At 45.9% G+C, this 16,788-nt stretch overlaps 1 protein-coding gene across 3 annotated transcripts in view; it reads right to left on the bottom strand.

Moving 5' to 3' along the window:
* The window catches only part of clip3 (CAP-GLY domain containing linker protein 3), a 39,937-nt gene extending 25,974 nt beyond the window's left edge, over window positions 1–13,963 (bottom strand). For 2 of the 3 annotated variants that reach the window (XR_014914775.1, XM_085429449.1), the window contains exons 1-14: window positions 13,827–13,963; window positions 9,422–9,835; window positions 7,859–7,998; window positions 6,073–6,166; window positions 4,760–4,921; window positions 4,560–4,678; window positions 3,938–4,174; window positions 2,359–2,409; window positions 1,964–2,099; window positions 1,200–1,355; window positions 985–1,116; window positions 702–825; window positions 352–419; window positions 182–254 (exon numbers count right to left, since the gene is read on the bottom strand). Coding sequence is in view for 2 of the 3 variants with exons in the window: in XM_085429449.1 (XP_085285575.1) it covers window positions 182–254; window positions 352–419; window positions 702–825; window positions 985–1,116; window positions 1,200–1,355; window positions 1,964–2,099; window positions 2,359–2,409; window positions 3,938–4,174; window positions 4,560–4,678; window positions 4,760–4,921; window positions 6,073–6,166; window positions 7,859–7,998; window positions 9,422–9,812 (1,883 nt within the window). In the remaining variant the exon portion in view is untranslated. The remainder of the gene's footprint in view (window positions 1–181; window positions 255–351; window positions 420–701; window positions 826–984; window positions 1,117–1,199; window positions 1,356–1,963; window positions 2,100–2,358; window positions 2,410–3,937; window positions 4,175–4,559; window positions 4,679–4,759; window positions 4,922–6,072; window positions 6,167–7,858; window positions 7,999–9,421; window positions 9,836–13,826) is intronic. The other variant, XM_085429450.1, reaches the window with a different exon arrangement.
* Window positions 13,964–16,788: the final 2,825 nt, after the last annotated feature.

Here is a 16,788-nt window from a genome sequence, read left to right on the forward strand (position 1 = left end):
CTAATCCTGCCTGCTTTGCTGGACTTATTTGGACTTTTGATAAAAAGGTGAAAACAGTTTTATTTTGCTTTTCTTTTAAAAGCTCAAATTGAACCGTTTCCAAAATTTCCTCTTGTCAAAAAGTCCAAGAAAGCCGAACAGCAAAGAGCGCAGGACTGTAATGTGACGGAGCAGGGCTGACCTGGATATGGAGCTCTCAGACGTGAGGTCTTTAGGGGAACGCATCGTGTTGAAGTTACGCTTCGGCTGTGACACTGCAGCGCACAAGCACACAACGTTTGTTAGAACAAGGAGACAAATATGGTTTTCAGGGGTAAAGAATGATAATAAAACACTATGGTCGTCACTTACTGGTGATCTGGTGGACCTTCTTCACCGTGGAGCTGTCGTTCTGTGAGCCGTCCTTAGGGCCTCCGATTCTGACAACAACAGTGTTTATTGGCGACTTTTAAGGCGTCGCTCAGGAATCAAAGATTTTAAAAAGCCTTAATGTCACATCGTCCTGGTTACTTTGAAGCTTCACTTCAAGCTTCCACAGCTTTTAATGCTCTGCTGTATTTTCAGTTTTTTTCATATATTTAATCTTTTTCATTTCCAACATTGGAAGAATTTCTGAGCTAATTAATCCTGAAGCTGATTATCTCCCCATTCTCATTTATTACACACACTAAAACATCACGGTACCTTCGACATATCCTCACCTCTGGACACGGGAGGGCGGAGCAAACACTCCATATTTGGGCAGGCAGCTGAAGTAGCGGACCCCAAACACCGAGCCGTCGTGTTTCCCTGTGGGCTGGTCCAGCTCGATACCGAACCAGTAACCTGCAGGGACACAGATCCGGTCACAGCTGCTCTGTCTGATAAGCATTTCTGCAGGATTAGTGCAAAGTTTCTCCGGACTGGAGAAGGACAGACAACACAGTCCTACAAGTATCCACATGTGCACAGTTCAGAGAACCGACTGAGGATCAGCAAACGCACCTGGAGCAAAGTCTGTCTTGCCAAAGTAACGAACGATGCCGTGCTTCTGTCCGGCTACCAGAACCTGATCTCCGACCTCCACATTCATTCCCTCTGGATCCAGACTGGCTACTGAAGCCTTCTTCTTCTGGGCTGAGAATGCAGAACAAAACTGATGAGAAGCACAGATAAACCTAATCGAATGAAGCTATTAGCAAAGACTGTAGCTCGGTTACCTTTCTCTCGCTCTTTCTCCTTCTTCTCTTTCTCCTTCTTGGTCTTTCCTGCGAGGCGGGAGGCCAGATCCATGCGGGGTGTTCTTGGGGTGGAGGTGACTGATGAAGGCGTCTGGTCCACAGATTTGGAAATCTTTGAAACTGGAGCGAAAATCCCTGCAGGGCAGAAGTAGATCAACGCAGTGAGAAACAGCAACAACTCCTGTTTCCATGCTGGAAAGATGACGAGCGTGCTCCTCCACCAAAAGCCTCCACAAGAACAGTCGGTCAGTGAGTTTGTTTACGATGAAATCAAAGAGCTCACACCAGGACTTGCAGCAGGGACAGCCGACTGAACATGAACAAGGAGATGACTTTAAACGGTGAAATGAGGGAAGGACTCTTCGTGTTTGCCTCCTGTGTTTTTTAGTGATGCTTTTGATGAACAGAGATATGACGTCTTTAGATGTCACGTTCTCTGATGTATTCACTGATTCGCTGGATGTTCTAAAGCTTGGAGGTCTTGAAGAGCCACAGTCACTTCCTGCAGATTCAGGAAGTATTACTAAACTTGAGTTAGGTTTGTCTGATTCCCCTTTGGAGGTTTTCTGGGAACATCCAATGGGGAGCAGATCAGAACTCACTTGTGAGAACCCGGAGCAACTGGAAAAATCCTGGGAAAAGTCGCCTAGAATACGCTACTTAACACGGTGACTTGATTTCAGCTAACGGGAACAAAATGAAAGGAGTCTTTGTCTCGCCTGTAGAAACCACAAATCTCTCACCTAACTTCGGAGGGCAGATGAAGTAGCGGACGCCGCCCACGCTGCCATCGTTCTTGCCCTCTGGCTCGTCTAGCTCCACGCCGACCCACTGCCCGCTGGCGAACTCTGTAGTACCACAAAACCTCAGAGTGCCAGCCTGAGAGACACAGAAACAAAAAGAGAGGGCGGAGTCAGAGGTGACCTCTCGCACTCTCGGAGCATGACTGCAAAAGAGATTTTTTCTGGTTAGGTTGCATGGGGGCAGATAGTCTGGGTGTCTGCTGCTGTGTTTTATGAAAGGGACGAACGTGACATCAACGCTACAGATGGAGTGACGGTGATTTCATAGGAAGACAACATGTTGGCAGCGTGGTGAGTCACTTCAGTTAGTCTACAATCCAGCCACTCCAACCAACCTGTCTGCGTTTTGCAGCCGGGCTGTCGTCTCTGCTCTGGTCTCTGTGGGGCTGCACAGTGAAAACACACTGTTCAGAGCTCAAGAAGCACAGTGTGAAGGACAAACTGCCACCACACACACACACACACACACACACACTGCTGTTTACATGTTGTTAAAAAGAAACTGCCGATCAGATTAACCTCTTAACATCCACTGGCAACCCCCCCCAAAGGCTACAGGGTCCTATTTTAAACGCCCAAATGTAAAAGCTGTTAATAAAAAACTGCAATTCAAACAAGACTTTATTTGAAATGTAACATCTTCTAGTTTCTGAAAATCTGCCGACCAAAAATAACGACTTGATGCTCGATCATCCAGGTAAGTAAATCTGTTGAATATGTTCGTCGGGATTTAGACTTTTCAGTGGGAGAAACATCAACTCATCCAAGTAAAGCCATTGTTCCTTCAGTGCTGCAGGTTTCAGTCATTGTACAAATGTCCTGTTTATAAGGTTGAAACCTGCAGTCAGCTGAGACTGAAGACGTCACCTGATGATGATGAAACGTTTCTCCCACTGAAAACGTCCAGATGAACAGAATCCTGCAGAAACTGCTCGAAAATCCACCTACGGAGCAAATTCCAAACCACCGATCCCTTCCACATGTCAACCCAGATCAATCCAGGTGTGAAACCCCAGGTGAACATCAAGAAAACACTGGACTAACCTGGAGAGCATTGCTCCAAAAACCAGACAAAACTAGTTTCCAGGCAGGAGGGAAACTGGAATGAGAGTTTTGACACCAAAGTACAACTTCTGGCTTTCGATAAGAAGAAAGAAAATGCTGCATTCAACCATAAGAGCGTCATTAAATCAGTGAAGCATGGTGGTCAATCAATCATCATCAATGAAACGATGAATTCTGACTTATAATTAGCAGAAAATATCAGGAGACCTGTCTGTGAACTGAACCGTGCAGCAACACAAGAACCATCATCGCATCCTACAAAGAAGAAGAAGTCCTGACTCAGAGCCCCTCCCTCTCAGAGCTGAGGATGCCTGTACCTGGGAATGGAGTCAAATCCCTCAACAGCTGCCTGAAAAGGTCGTTTGTAGTTTTTGATACACGAGGTGGCTCACAGCAAATATCCAAAGCAAAGGTCCACATACCTGTAAGCCTCTGGAGTATTAAAAAGTACAAATCTAACATTTTAATGTAATTTCCTGTACATCTCTTTGAGTCTCCTTGACCTCCATCCACCAGGCTGCCACAGAACATCTTAGGGGTAGTTTGCATGTGAGCGACACGCTAAACAAGCACCGGCTCAGAAACTAGAAGATGCCACCTTCCAAATCTAGTCTCTTACACGAGTTCGGTCTTTTGTTGCAAGTCTGCATATGAGCACAAATATCATGTAAGTGAGTAGACGTGAACCAAACTGTACCTCTAACCCTAAAGAGGTCACTGTTGACCTGGTGGATGTTCAGAGGTTCAGGACCGTGATGTTTTAGGTCATGTTTATGCAGAAATACAGAAGATTTGTTGTTTCAATGTCCGTCAATCCATTTATCCCAGTTTGATCTCAGCGTGTCTGACCTTCATGTCGTCCAGCGCCACGCGGTCTCCCAGCTTCAGCCCCAAAGCGGCCAGCATCAGGTTTCCTGGGATGTTGTCGTAGTTGGGCAGCGTGGCTCTGGGAAGATTGCAGCTCAGTGGAACGGCGTCCAGTAGCAGCTGCTTCAGCTCTTTGGCCACCATTGCCGCCTCCGCCTTGTCCAGGCTCATGTCCATTGGGTCGGGAACCACCTCTGCTGGAACCTGACCCTTATCGTTCTGCAGAAACAAGTCAGAAAGTCAGATTTGAGACGATAAATCACCATTAAGGGTCTCTGGATTTCAGCTTTAAAGGAACAGCAGCACAAAAAACTCAAGGAGCTGAAGCAGTCTTATTATCCTTATCCTCCACCTGCAGTTCAGACCTTCACAGACTGGATCAGCCAATCAGAGGAGAGCTCGGCAGAAGCTAAAAAGGCTTGTTACAGAATTAAAAAGAACTGAGGGTCTGCACCAAGGACTGGGACAAGGTAAAGAAGGATTACTTTGAACTGAAAATTATGCAAAGCTACGTTAATTCATGAATTAAAAACAAACAAACATGGAGCTGGAGATGAGCCCATTTAATTAGCCCCCAGTAGTAAGTAAGGAAAGCTGTCCTTACCCGGACGGTGGGGTTGGCTCCGTGCTCCAGCAGACATTTGACTGCACCCAGGCAGAGGTTGGAGGCGGCGATGTGGAGAGCCGTACCATAGTGGAAATCGCTGCATGTGGAGTTCAGGACTGAGGAGAACACGGAAGGAGAGTCTCACCTCCTGTTACCTTCAGAACGACCACTAAAATACTGCCTGGTGTAGAAATTACCTCTGGGTTTGGCTGCTTTGAGCAGGACTCGGATCAGCTCCGGGACGTCGAAGTACGCGGCATAGTGCAGGGCGTTCATGTTGGTCCAGCGGCTCCTCAGACTCACGTCGGCGCCCAGCGAGATCAGCTGAGTGGTGAGACGCAGCGCTGCCGCCGGGTCGCCTGCACACACAATGAGGACGAAACTAAGACGCGGAGGAGCTGAATCCACCACACGCACAGACGCCGGCCGCCCCAGAGCAGGTCCACGCAGCTGCCCTGTACAATAACTTGGAACCACGTGAGAGCTCGAGTCGGCATTATTCCCAGTTGTTACATCAGGACGAACTAGAGGAACGTGGGACCTGAAACAAGGATCGCCCCTCTGCTCTTCCTCCTGAAGCAAAATCTCTTCTGAATCGAGGGTGGAAGGATTTGAGACTTTGGACTGAAGTTGGTTTGGTGTGTTGTTGGGATTTTTTTGTTTCATGTGATTTGTGATTATTAGAATTCAACCCCCTGAGGGCCAAGTTTTCACAGGTAATAACACAAACTCTTCACAGAAGGTTTATGGGAAAAATATGTAAATACTTTTATTATTTTCTCGTGGGTGGAGTCAGAGTCATCAGCAGTAACGTCGAGTTAGACCCAGGATGGTAAAGTTGAAGATTTGTGATATTCTGGGCTGATATCAGCGTTTAGAGTCATTTGTCAGATATTTATTCTGGGATGATTAACAGAGACGCACTGACTCCAGTTTTCCAAATGTGTCCTGCTGACTTAGATGATGTCTCTAAGAACCTGACAGCCTTACAAGCAAAAAGCAGCTTTTCTTCATAATTAAAGAACCTTTTTGAACATGAACTGTGGTGAGTTTCTCTCACTTAAACTACTGAACTAATGAAAGTGCTGAAAGTGAAGTGAAATGAGCTGCTGCCGGATACCCGACCTCACCCGACGTCACCGAGCCAGCAACTTTTTTTCTGTTTTTCACTCGTCTCTGTAGTTTTGCTCGTAGCCGCCTTGATCCTTTGCTCATACCGAGGCTGCTAGCTTGCGGCTGAGGTTTGGATAACTTTGTTAACTGGCTGAGGGTGAATTACGAGGTCTATTGTCTCCATCACTCACAGCGAAGAGCTCGCTAACAGCCACAGCCTCACACTAACGACCTGCCTGTGAGTCTGCAACTGAGTATTTGAACACATCGCTGTGTGTATGCTGCATATGAAACAGGCTAATTAAGTCAGGAACTGTCTGATCCTGGTCTCTGGTCGGTCGGTCGGTGCACCTCTAGACCGATGCTTCCCTAATAAGTATCAAATAAAGTAACTTACCAACTCCGTGCGCTCCGGCCTTGCAGCTGTAGTGAAGCAGCGTCATGTCGGTCAAACCATCGCGGTCGTTCACATGGCAACCACGCTTCAGGAGCTGAGACGGAGGAAAGACAGTTACAGGTAACCTGACCAGAGATTTCACATCAAAACTTTACAAACTGATATCTGCACGTGCAGGCTTCTGGAACTTTCCCTTTCTGTTTAGAGCCACTTGTACTCTGGGTTTTTTAATCGTGTCAGAGCATGTTCTGGTTTTCACACAGCAGTTATTGATATCAGGCTTTCAGTTTTCTGGATTTTTAGGCGTCACTTTCCTGTCACACTAAACAAAAACGTTAAATAAAGCCAGGAGGGGCAGATAGCTGAGGATACATTTATAATATTTTATTTAACATCTGTATATCGCTCCTACATGTGATGTTATGGTTGTATAATAAACTTTAAAGTGGGAAAACCCTGAGTTCACATCCTGGCCGTGCTGGCCGCCAGCCTTCCAGCTCGTTGGCTGATTTCTTCTCCGCGATCGTCGCTGTGCCGCTCTCTCCTTGTTTTTCTTTCCTCCAGGCTGAGTCGGCTTCACGCTGAGTCACGGTGAAGCCTCACTGACTTTCCATCGCTCCCTCTCCCTCTGCACCACTTGCTCTGCCTCCTGTTTCCATGCAGCCATTTTAACTGGGTCATTATCACCATCTCTCTGTGTGCAGCGCTGCTGCCAGTGTGACCATTACAGAAGGTCTGTACAGATATGCCCCCTTCATAAACCTTTCCCCTCCCTAAGGGATGGATTTCTTTAAATAATTGTTTAGGTTACGGTGAGCGGATGGGCCTGATGATGCACATGGATGCTGCTGCTTTAGGTTTGCTTTGGAGCATTTTCAGTGCAGTGATCTGACAAACAGCATGTCCAGCTGTGGGGCCCGCGCATCCAATCTTCTCTAGGATGTTATTTGCATGTTGCTTAGCAACAATTACATGGTATCTGTGCCTTGGTCACCATGGTTGCTAAAAACTTGGCACAGCAGCTTCTTCTCACTTTTGACTAAAAATAAAGTAACGGCAGCAACAACCTTTGAGACGCTGCTGGTGATGCAATCAAAGTGCACATACAGGTGTCTGATGCAGAGAGCACTTTATCACATGGAAGAGCCTCCATATTGTTATCTGGTATCCAGTCCAAATCAATCATCAATAATAAATAATCTTCCCAGCCTGTATTTTTTAATTGCATGGACCATAATTTGTGCTTTGAACAGAAGCTTTCAGCATTCAGGCTTTAAGAGCCTGACAAGAGCTGCTCAGAGAGACATCACTGTGTGTGTGTGTGTGTGTGTGTGTGTGTGTGTGTGTGTGTGTGTGTGTGTGTGTGTGTGTGTGTGTGTGTGTGTGTGTGTGTGTGTGTGTGTGTGTGTGTGTGTGTGTCCAGAGGGTTGAATCTGGGTCAATGTGACAATGAATCAGTGTTGGCTTTAAGCCAGTGACACAGAGGACTGCAGCAGGCTGAAAGAGAAGCTGCAGCACTGCCGAGGTTTCAAAAACGGAGACATGAGCCCCAAAGTTTAAGCCTAATGGAAGTTATTAAAAAATTAACTGTGAATGTATGAATCAGGAAATTATGTGTAGAAAGCAGCAAGTTTTTATGCATCAGACTGTAAACGTGTTTATTTCTGCTGTAAAGTTTGAACAGGGGAGTCTGTGGGGACGGACTCACTGCTGGAGCCTCTAGTGGACGTTAGAGGAACTGCAGGTTTTCCAGTGGTTTTTTTTCTTTTTGCTTTTATGTTCTCACCTCATTGCCGATGATGTCAATCTTGTGCTGCACCTGGGGAACCCACTGTCGCACGATGGCGAACAGCTCAGGGACCGTGGTTTGGGGATTCATGAGGATCTCCAAGCAGGCCGGGTCATTTGGGTCGAAGAAGGTGAACGCTGCACGCAAACAGGAAGAAATCACAGATGAGCTTAAAGAGACAAAGAAAGGTAAACGGAAAGGAGCGAGGAAAGCAGGCAGGAGATGGTTCCAGACGGTGACACCAAGAAGAATCTGTCCCCGTCATCAAATCAGAAATAACCTGCGAGTGCTGCAGTTTCTCTTCCTGCAGGCTCTGCAGCTCTGAGGAGGGTTTTATTTCACTGCCATCAGCCTGACAACCTGCCCCACTGCGACTCACTGTCAGCAGCTCCGGGAGAGCCATTCCACTTCCTGCTAATAACAATAAAGGAAATCAGCTGCATATTCATCTTGAGGCACAGCAGGGGGCGCTCATGAGCTTGTCCTCAATAGCCCCTTTTCCATTAGTACCTACTCGATCGACTCAGCACGATTCGCTACAGTTTTCAGGGTTTTCCATTAAGTCATAGTACCTGCTCACTCGGGGTTCCTAGCGATCCGAGCAGGTACTAAAATGTGACATCGTCAGACTTCATCCCACCAACTGGCTGGTCAGTAGCGTCACTCGATTGTTTACGAAAATCCAAACCACCATTTTTGAAGCTTGACTACGAGGGAAACGGCTACAAAAACGACGCCGTGATCCAGAGTGTGAGAAAAGCCACAGACTGAGCAGCAGGTATATCATCACCTCGACGTCCACCTTTGTTGTGGCAGTCATGTCATGACATGCAGATATGTTGCTATGACGACAAGCACGCACACTGGGTTGTAATGGAAAATCAGTGGATCCGAGTAGGTACTAATGGAGAAGGTCTTATGAATGGGACTGAAATAAAATACCACCGATGTGTAACTTTATCTATAAAATGCATTCTGCTAATGCAAGCTGATTGGTCACTAAAGGACGTCCTCCCTCAATGGCGCCCATTCCCAAAAGATAACCGGACGTTAGAAGTTAAAGAAGAAGAAGCAGCTGGTTGCGGTGGTTGAAGGTGATGCAGCTACACAGTCTCTGCTGCTGTTTGCTTCACGCCCCAAATCAAAATGGCAGCTGCCATTAAGCAGCTTGTGGTGCTGTAACATCAGTAATACTCAGATACAACAGAAACCTGTGAGAAACATCTAAAAATTAAAGTGAAGCTGTTGTTGGGACCAAACATTTACCTCACATTTATATTTTTGCTCTACAGCTCCACAGAGCGCCCCCTAGGGAGCAGGAAGTGCACAGAGTAGGAGTTAATGCTGAAAGAATAAAAGTCAGCTTGAGAGCGCCCTCTGCTGTGCTGCTCCGTGAACTGCGGTGATTTGCTTACTGAACAGTGATTGGCTGTCATCAATACCACAGGCCGATCAGTCAGACTGTGAGTGCTGACAGTGAGCTGTGACTCCAGCAGTCTCCACTTTAACAGCGTGACTGGCAGCATTTAAGGTGTCTGAATTTAAGGTGGTATGACGTACCGTAGTCTTTGGGCAGCGGTGCCTGGGCGGACGGGTGCACCATGGCTCGGCGCCGCGGCTCGTGAACCGGACTCTGGTACTCGGACACAGACACGGGCTCTGGCTCCGGTTCGGCCGGAGCCTCCTCCTCTTCCTCGCGCTCCTCTCTCTCCTCCCGCTCCTCCTCCTGCTGCTCTTCTTCCTCATCCTCCTCCACTTCTGTCCTCTCCTCCTGCTCCCTCTCTTCCTCTAGCTCATACTCCTCCTCTTCCTCTTCTTCCTCCTCCTCTACTTCTTCCTCCTCTTCTTCAGTCAGCGCCTCCTCCTCCTCTCTCTGGACCCTCCCCTCCTCCTGCTCCTCCCGGTCGTGCCTCTCCTTCTCCTGCACCTCCAGGTTCTCCTCTTTTGTCATGATGAGGGATTCTGCAGCAGGGCCTGTCAGAGAGGACGCAGTAACAGATTTTCATGAGATTTTCTATTATTTTGTCCTTTAAACAACATTTTGCTCACATTTTATTCAGGAATTCTCAGCGTTTGTGCTCCTCAAACACTAATGAGAATACAAGCAGAGGTTGAAACAGGAAGCTGGATGTTGGAGAGCACAAACTGTCAGTAAATACTAATAACTAAGGACATCCCTGATTCAGGGAGCCTTACGTCCTCGGTCAGGACACCATCCAGTCTGACTGACCTTCATGAAGAACCAGGTTTCACAGCCTTTCTTGATGTTTTACTCCATCAGACTGCTGGGCCTTCACACTTTTTGACTGACTGTACAAGTCTGATCAGAGAAGACAGGTGTGTGCTAACAGCCACGGCTGGCGTGCCCTCACCCCGTCTTTGTAACTGACACTGAGTCTTTAAAAGGAGCTGCTTCCTTTGCTTTCCTGCGGACTGAGGTTCTGTTTCTGTCACATTGTCTCGTGTGACCTGAAAGACTTCTAGCTGCAATGACTGCCCCTCTTGTTTGGTTTAATATTCGCATTTTGTGAAACAGAATCAACCACAAGAAGTCCAAAACTGCGACACGGGTGAGACTGCTGCAGATAATAAGCATGATATGAACCAGAACACAGGACATCGCGATACAGACCTCGTCATAAGAAGCACGACATCATCGAAACCAGAGCCACAAAACACGGGACACAGATCAAAGCAGGAAATCCAAACTTCCCCCAGAAACAAATGAAACAGAAAACCTGAAAACATTCAGCTGCTACGTCACATAGAAGCTCATTTTCTTTGCTCCAAAAAGACAGAAAATCTTTACCTTTCAGATGTTTGATTGAATCTAAGGTGAGGTTACTGTTTCAGACTAAATCTGCTCCGTGTGATGTTTCAAATGTTCTGTGCACAAACACTCATAATAAAGCTTTATTGGCAGCACATAAAGACAATGACCGTCTGCATCTTAACATCACACCTGAATCCAAACGGTTAGAATTCTATTACTGTGCTGTTACATGAAACTAACATTACTCAGATAAACCTACTGCTAATACTGGGCTCGAGCTTAGTTATTACTTGGTATTTACTCAATAATTACATTTTGTAATTACATAATTATTCCACTAGCACCACATTATGTTTCTGAGCTGTGCTGTGACGCGCTTCAAACAGCTTTACTTTAGGTTTCTGCTGCAGAATGACTTTAAATAAACAGATTCAATCAGTGACGCAGTTTGTTGCCAGTAACACAACATTTCAGCAGTTTGTTGTGCTGTACTCGGGCCGCTCCCGGCCCAAACCACCGCACGGCTCCGCCACGAGGGCGTGGCCGGGATGCAGCTGAGACCGGCCGAGGTTTGTTTTCTTTCAGCGTCTTGTTGTCTCTGTTTCCATTCAGCATCACAACACGAGTGCTAAGTATAACTCCAGAGAGAGGGTGTGTGTGTGAGTGTGTGAGAGAGAGGAAAGAGCTGAAAGCAGGCTAATTGACCCACTGCACAGTGGCTTAGAGGGCTAACGCTAACCCTTGCTGCCCATCATTAGCTGTTGACTGGATTAAATCCACTTTAGCAAATGGACACGATGCTGAAATCCATCCGACTGCATCCATCACTGAGTCAGCATCATGCAGAGTGTGCTGGTTTAGGTTTAGGCTGCTTTCAAACGCTAAAGGCAGCGTTTTCTTTATTTCTTCACGTTATTTATCAAATGTCTGTGCGACACAGCCGTGCAGTCTATGCACGCCATGGATCTCATGTATCTGCAGAATCTTCCAGAACAGGCCTGAACGTGCCACTGTGGGCTGTTTACACGTGAAAATGACCTGAAAAGCATGAGTGGGATAAACACTTCCCTCTGTGCACCATTTAGTGGGTTTGACTTCTCTGATTAAGCTCGTTATCAGTGCTTTATGTAATCTGAGATCCCAGCGGGACACAACGACAACAGGACTCAGCTGAGGCCACGATCGAGGTTACGCAACACGACCCTACGAGTCAGCGTGGACACACACACACACACACACACACACAGGTGAAGTGCATAAGCATCCCGATGAATCTCCTAAAAATAAGCTCAGCTGCTGCTCTCTGCTGTGTTAACGAGGTTCCTGTTTTCAGACGCCTCGCTTCCAGGTCAAATGATCCGGGCTGATTTAGGACCAGTGAAGGCGACACGCACATACATGTTACATGTATTCACTTCATGTTTATGGCACATGTACTAAACACAACTTCATGTAGATTTACTGAAACAAAAATAAAGAAATGAGAGATTCCTGATGAAAGCCTGAGCAGCACCAAAGTTACAGCCACGCTCAGCATTCTGAGAACAGAGATCATCTGTGTTAATAAACATGAGTTTGGATTATATTCCAGATTATTGTTGACTGGACGACGACACCGAGAAACAAAAAGCGTTTCTGTCCCTACAGGTACAAACTGCAGCACGTCGCCTCTAAGGAGGCGCTTTTGACCTTTTGTAAGGCCACTGTGCTACATCCATGTTCTCAAACAGGAACAAACGCGTTCACAGTCACAGGCTCTTCTGGGTTTTTCTATGTGCACCATCAGGAGAAAGTCAGTGTTCAGACACGTAAGACGTATTTCCCAAAATCTCCACGATGTCCAAGATGTTCCCGTTTTAAAGATAACCACGTTGTCCCGTGTTCAAAACGTTCCTTCATTAGCAAAACAAACACATTCAGCAGTTTCCTTATAGCCAAAACATCCCAGCAAAGCCTTTCCCAGTAATAATTTTATCATCAATATACTCCAGGGGATTTTTTATATGACCCCGAAAAAGCTCATTTTAAGGAATAGCTAACAAACTGCCCCCCCCCCCCCCCCCCCCATAATATTCCTGCTTTCTAAAAATTCAAACTTTCCAGTAAATTTCTAAAATCTCCAGATGTTCCATAATGTTCCGACTTTCCTAAGACCTTCCAGCGAGCCTTGAATCTGACCACGTGAAAGTATTTTCACTTTTTTGTCTTCTCGTGGAAGCAACTTTTCCTTTTTCCTGCAACACAGTGTCGAAGAATACTGCTACTTTCCAAAACGAACATTTCCCCCAATTTTCCTCGTGAACAAATATATTTTCATTTCCACAAATCGACCGGCTCAGTTCACACACTGGAGCAACATCGACCTCTTACTGGGAATACTGGGAAAGCTCTGTTACCACCAACAAACAGCTCCTTTTACAGATTACATGGCAAGCTGCGCACTATTTAAAATATCCATACTTTCCAACATATTATGGATAAATCTCCTCATGCATATTCAAAGATGTCCGTGTTTTCTTAGATCGGCCCACTCAGCTCGCAGACTGGAGAAGGATCGATCTCTTACTGGGAATACTGGGAACGCTCCGCTCTACCCAGCAAAGAGCTCGTTTTAAAGATTGACCGACACGCAGACCTGAGCGCTTATAACGCGACAGCTGCGCGATATTTGTGTGGGTTTGTGGTGGTTAGAAGCTGTTAGACGCCACGTGATGTGGGAGGCGGAGGAAGGAAAGGAGGAGAGGAAGGAGGCCATGGCAGCTTCAGCATCCTCCTCCTCCTCCACCCAGCCTCCATTTTACATCAAACCAAACATGAAGACAAAATCGCTGCAAACCGAGTCAGAACATGCCCGAACCCACGGTCTCCTCCCCACGCAGCGTGTTTCTGACGCTGAGTGATGAAAATGTTGGGATTCGGGCTCGGTGCGCGTTTGTGTCGATGTGCGCAGTGAAGGCCAGGACGGGAAAAACGCCCCTGTGACACAATGAAAACATCGGCAGGCTGCTTAAAGCCCACCGGAGCCACTTTAAAGAGATTTGAAGCTGCTGCTGCTGTTTTCTCCATCCTTCCTCCGCAGCATCGTCATCCTCACTAAAGCACCTGCTCTGCCTCCATCGTCTCGTCGCCTCCAAACCCCGTAAATGAAGCTCAGCTCGGACTCAAATCTGCGCTTTGACGTGTTTTACTTACCTGAGAACAAGCCGCTGGTTGATGAGTGGGTGACGAGCTTCTCTCTTGTCTGATGGCAGCTCCGCAGCACTCACCTCTGTGACGCTGCGCTCCTTCCGCCGCTGTATATAGTCCTCCCTCTCTCTCCGCCCAGACGGTTCTGGCTGTTTCCGTCTGCGTCGCTCCACCGCCTCTCTCGCTCACCTCTCCGCCGCTCAGCCATAAAAACACTTTCAGAGAAGAAATGACTTTTTTAATGGGATCAGCTGAATAATTATTCCTTCATTTAGGAATAAGACGCCTTTATATACACAGACACTCTCCATTAGATACACCTATTCAGCTGCTTGTTAATACAATCATATGATAGAAACCCAGCGCAGTTAATCATGTAGACATGGTCAGGACAACCAATGGCGTGTCCAGCGGGGTGGCCTGGGGGGGCACAGGCCACCCCCCAAACCAGACTGGCCACCCCAGGTGCCACCCCAAAGGCAAAACAATAAAATTCAATCAAATATCAAATGTCCGATTATGTTTTCACGTTGAAGCTCAGATATCCGAGTGTAAGTGAATGCAGCATCGCTTCTGCGTTATGCGCATCACGTTAGCAAAGGTAGGAGAGCCAAGCGCGAAAGACGCACTGCAGGAAACAATTTTTCGGTGAAAGAAAATGAGGACAGAATAAATGTCCCGGTAAGTAATATTGAGTTTGTTGAGTTTAGTAAACTTCGGTGAAATTAGAATACCAAGGAAAAAATAACACTTAAAGAATTATTGCAGCTGTGGAATATTTCAGACAGTATGCTACTGAGGGCAGCTAACATAAGAGTTATGAGTTATAAGATATAATCTAAGTCGTAACATTGCTGTATGGAGCTGCAGATTTGGTTGCAGGTTAACATAGCTGGACTGGCCATCGGGCATACCGGGCATATCCCCAGTGACTTATTTTTTATTTTTTTTGTAATGGCATGAACAATGAGAGGTGGTGGATTGGCCAGATGCAGGTCGATGTGTAGAAATAACTCCGTTGTTTGGTGGTGGCTATGACGGGGCTTCCACAGAGGCAACAGGTGGATGAGGGAAGGGGAGGCAGGAGGAGAGACCCGAAGCAGCCGCCAGTCCGAGTGTCAGGTGAACTGAACTTCAGGTAAGAAGTTATGACCTGCAGTCTATCTGGGTCAGATATAAACCAAGTTTAGGTGGAGTTTATTTTCGTTGTGCTGACTTTTTACTGTCAGTTGCAATAACTCGTACTGCGTTCTAGCCAGTTTGACAGAGTTTTTATACAGCTGGGTGGGTGCTATGATGTTACTGATAGTGAACTTTATTTTATTCATAAGGTTAGTTAGTAGAGTTGCCAACGGCTCCTTAAAAAAATGGAATGGTCCCTCATTCAGAGAAAATATTACACGTTTCGTATTGAGCTGAGAAGAGACGCAGTTTGTCCCGGACTTTAGCTAGAATGCAAAAAGACACAAAGCTGGATTTATTCTGTCTTTATGCTGCACAGCTGCCTCTTCTCTCATTCTCCCCCCTCCCTCTCCTGTTGCTACTTCAATCATGAAACTGATCAATGATCAGCTGATCGGCTTTTCTCTCTTGTTTATCGCCCACTTTGCGCCAGAAAGAGGAAACCAGCGGATGTCGCGCTAAACAACAGCAGCACGTTTAAGCTTGATCAGCTGTTGTTAGAATTGATTTAATATTAATTTCTAGTATCAGCTGATGTTTGCTGGAGCCACAGCTGTAAAGCTGCTGGTCATGATGTCTGTTTAGATATGTGGTGAGAGGGAAACATGAAGATGAAACCAGGAGATGTCCTTACTGAATCATCAGAGCTGAACAGGTGATGGAGAAACAGGTTTACCTTTTAGGTGACATGGATGAGTTGAAGTTATCAACTGTTTCTGAGAGATAAATAACACCAGGATCCTTTTTTATGTAGCTGACAGCTGGTAACTGTGCAGGGGCGGGTCTAGCAAAGTTTTGCCAGGGGGGCAGGTAGGGCATTAACAGGGAAAGGGGGGCACAAAGAAATACTTTTCTTTCTTATTCTCATTTAAAATACCTAGTTTTTATTAAATAATTATCTAAATCTTACAACCAAAGTTTTTATCTGACGTAAAATGTATAGAAATCATACATATACCAACAAGACTGTACATCACTGTCACAACAGCATTTGTTTTCATTCAAAGTCTTTATGGCTTTACTACCTGGGGGGCCGGTCTCTAGTCAAAATGCCCAATTTTTTTGTCCCAGTCCAGCCCTGCAGGTTAATACTGGCAGTGTCACCATGCCAGCTGACTGTATCTTATCATCAGCCAGTGTTGTTCTTTATCAATATTACCAAAGTTTACCATAAGGCAGCATAGAAAGTATTTACTTGCTTTCAGGTTTTATTCAAATGTTAGTCTTTTCATTTGTTTCTCCACTTTTTTCCTGTTTCAAAATCAAACACCACTTTGTGAGAAGATTATCTTCTTTTTTTAACAGGCAGATAAAGTTTTGCATTGGCATTGGCTAATTTGCCAATTGTTTGTTACAAATGTTCGTATTTTAATTTTCAAAAATGTTTTTGCCCAAAACATATGTGCACTATATGTCAGTAAAAATACTATGCAAATATTGATGTCCTTGAATGCTGAGTAAACACTGACAAAGCACTGATTGTATCTCTTGTACTTTATCAACGCAGTATCTAAAAACTTTGCACCGTAGTGGTTAAAATCTCATTCTAATAAGAGTTAAAAGTGCATTTGGTTATTAGGTTTATAGGATTATTGAATTATGGTTAAGGGTTGGTAGAATTTTTTTTTTAAACATTATCTGCCAATTAAATCTGCCACCCTTCTCCAAATCTGTGCCCCTACCTGGCCCCCCCAACAAAAATTTTCTAGACACGCCACTGAGGACAACTCGCTGAAGTTCAAAGTGAACATTGGAATGACGAAGATATAAGACTTCTTTGCCCCCA

Source organism: Rhamphochromis longiceps, linkage group LG14 (genome assembly GCF_057381845.1).
Source record: "Rhamphochromis longiceps isolate RC_006_pf linkage group LG14, R_longiceps_female_GT1.1, whole genome shotgun sequence".
NCBI lineage: Eukaryota > Metazoa > Chordata > Actinopteri > Cichliformes > Cichlidae > Rhamphochromis > Rhamphochromis longiceps.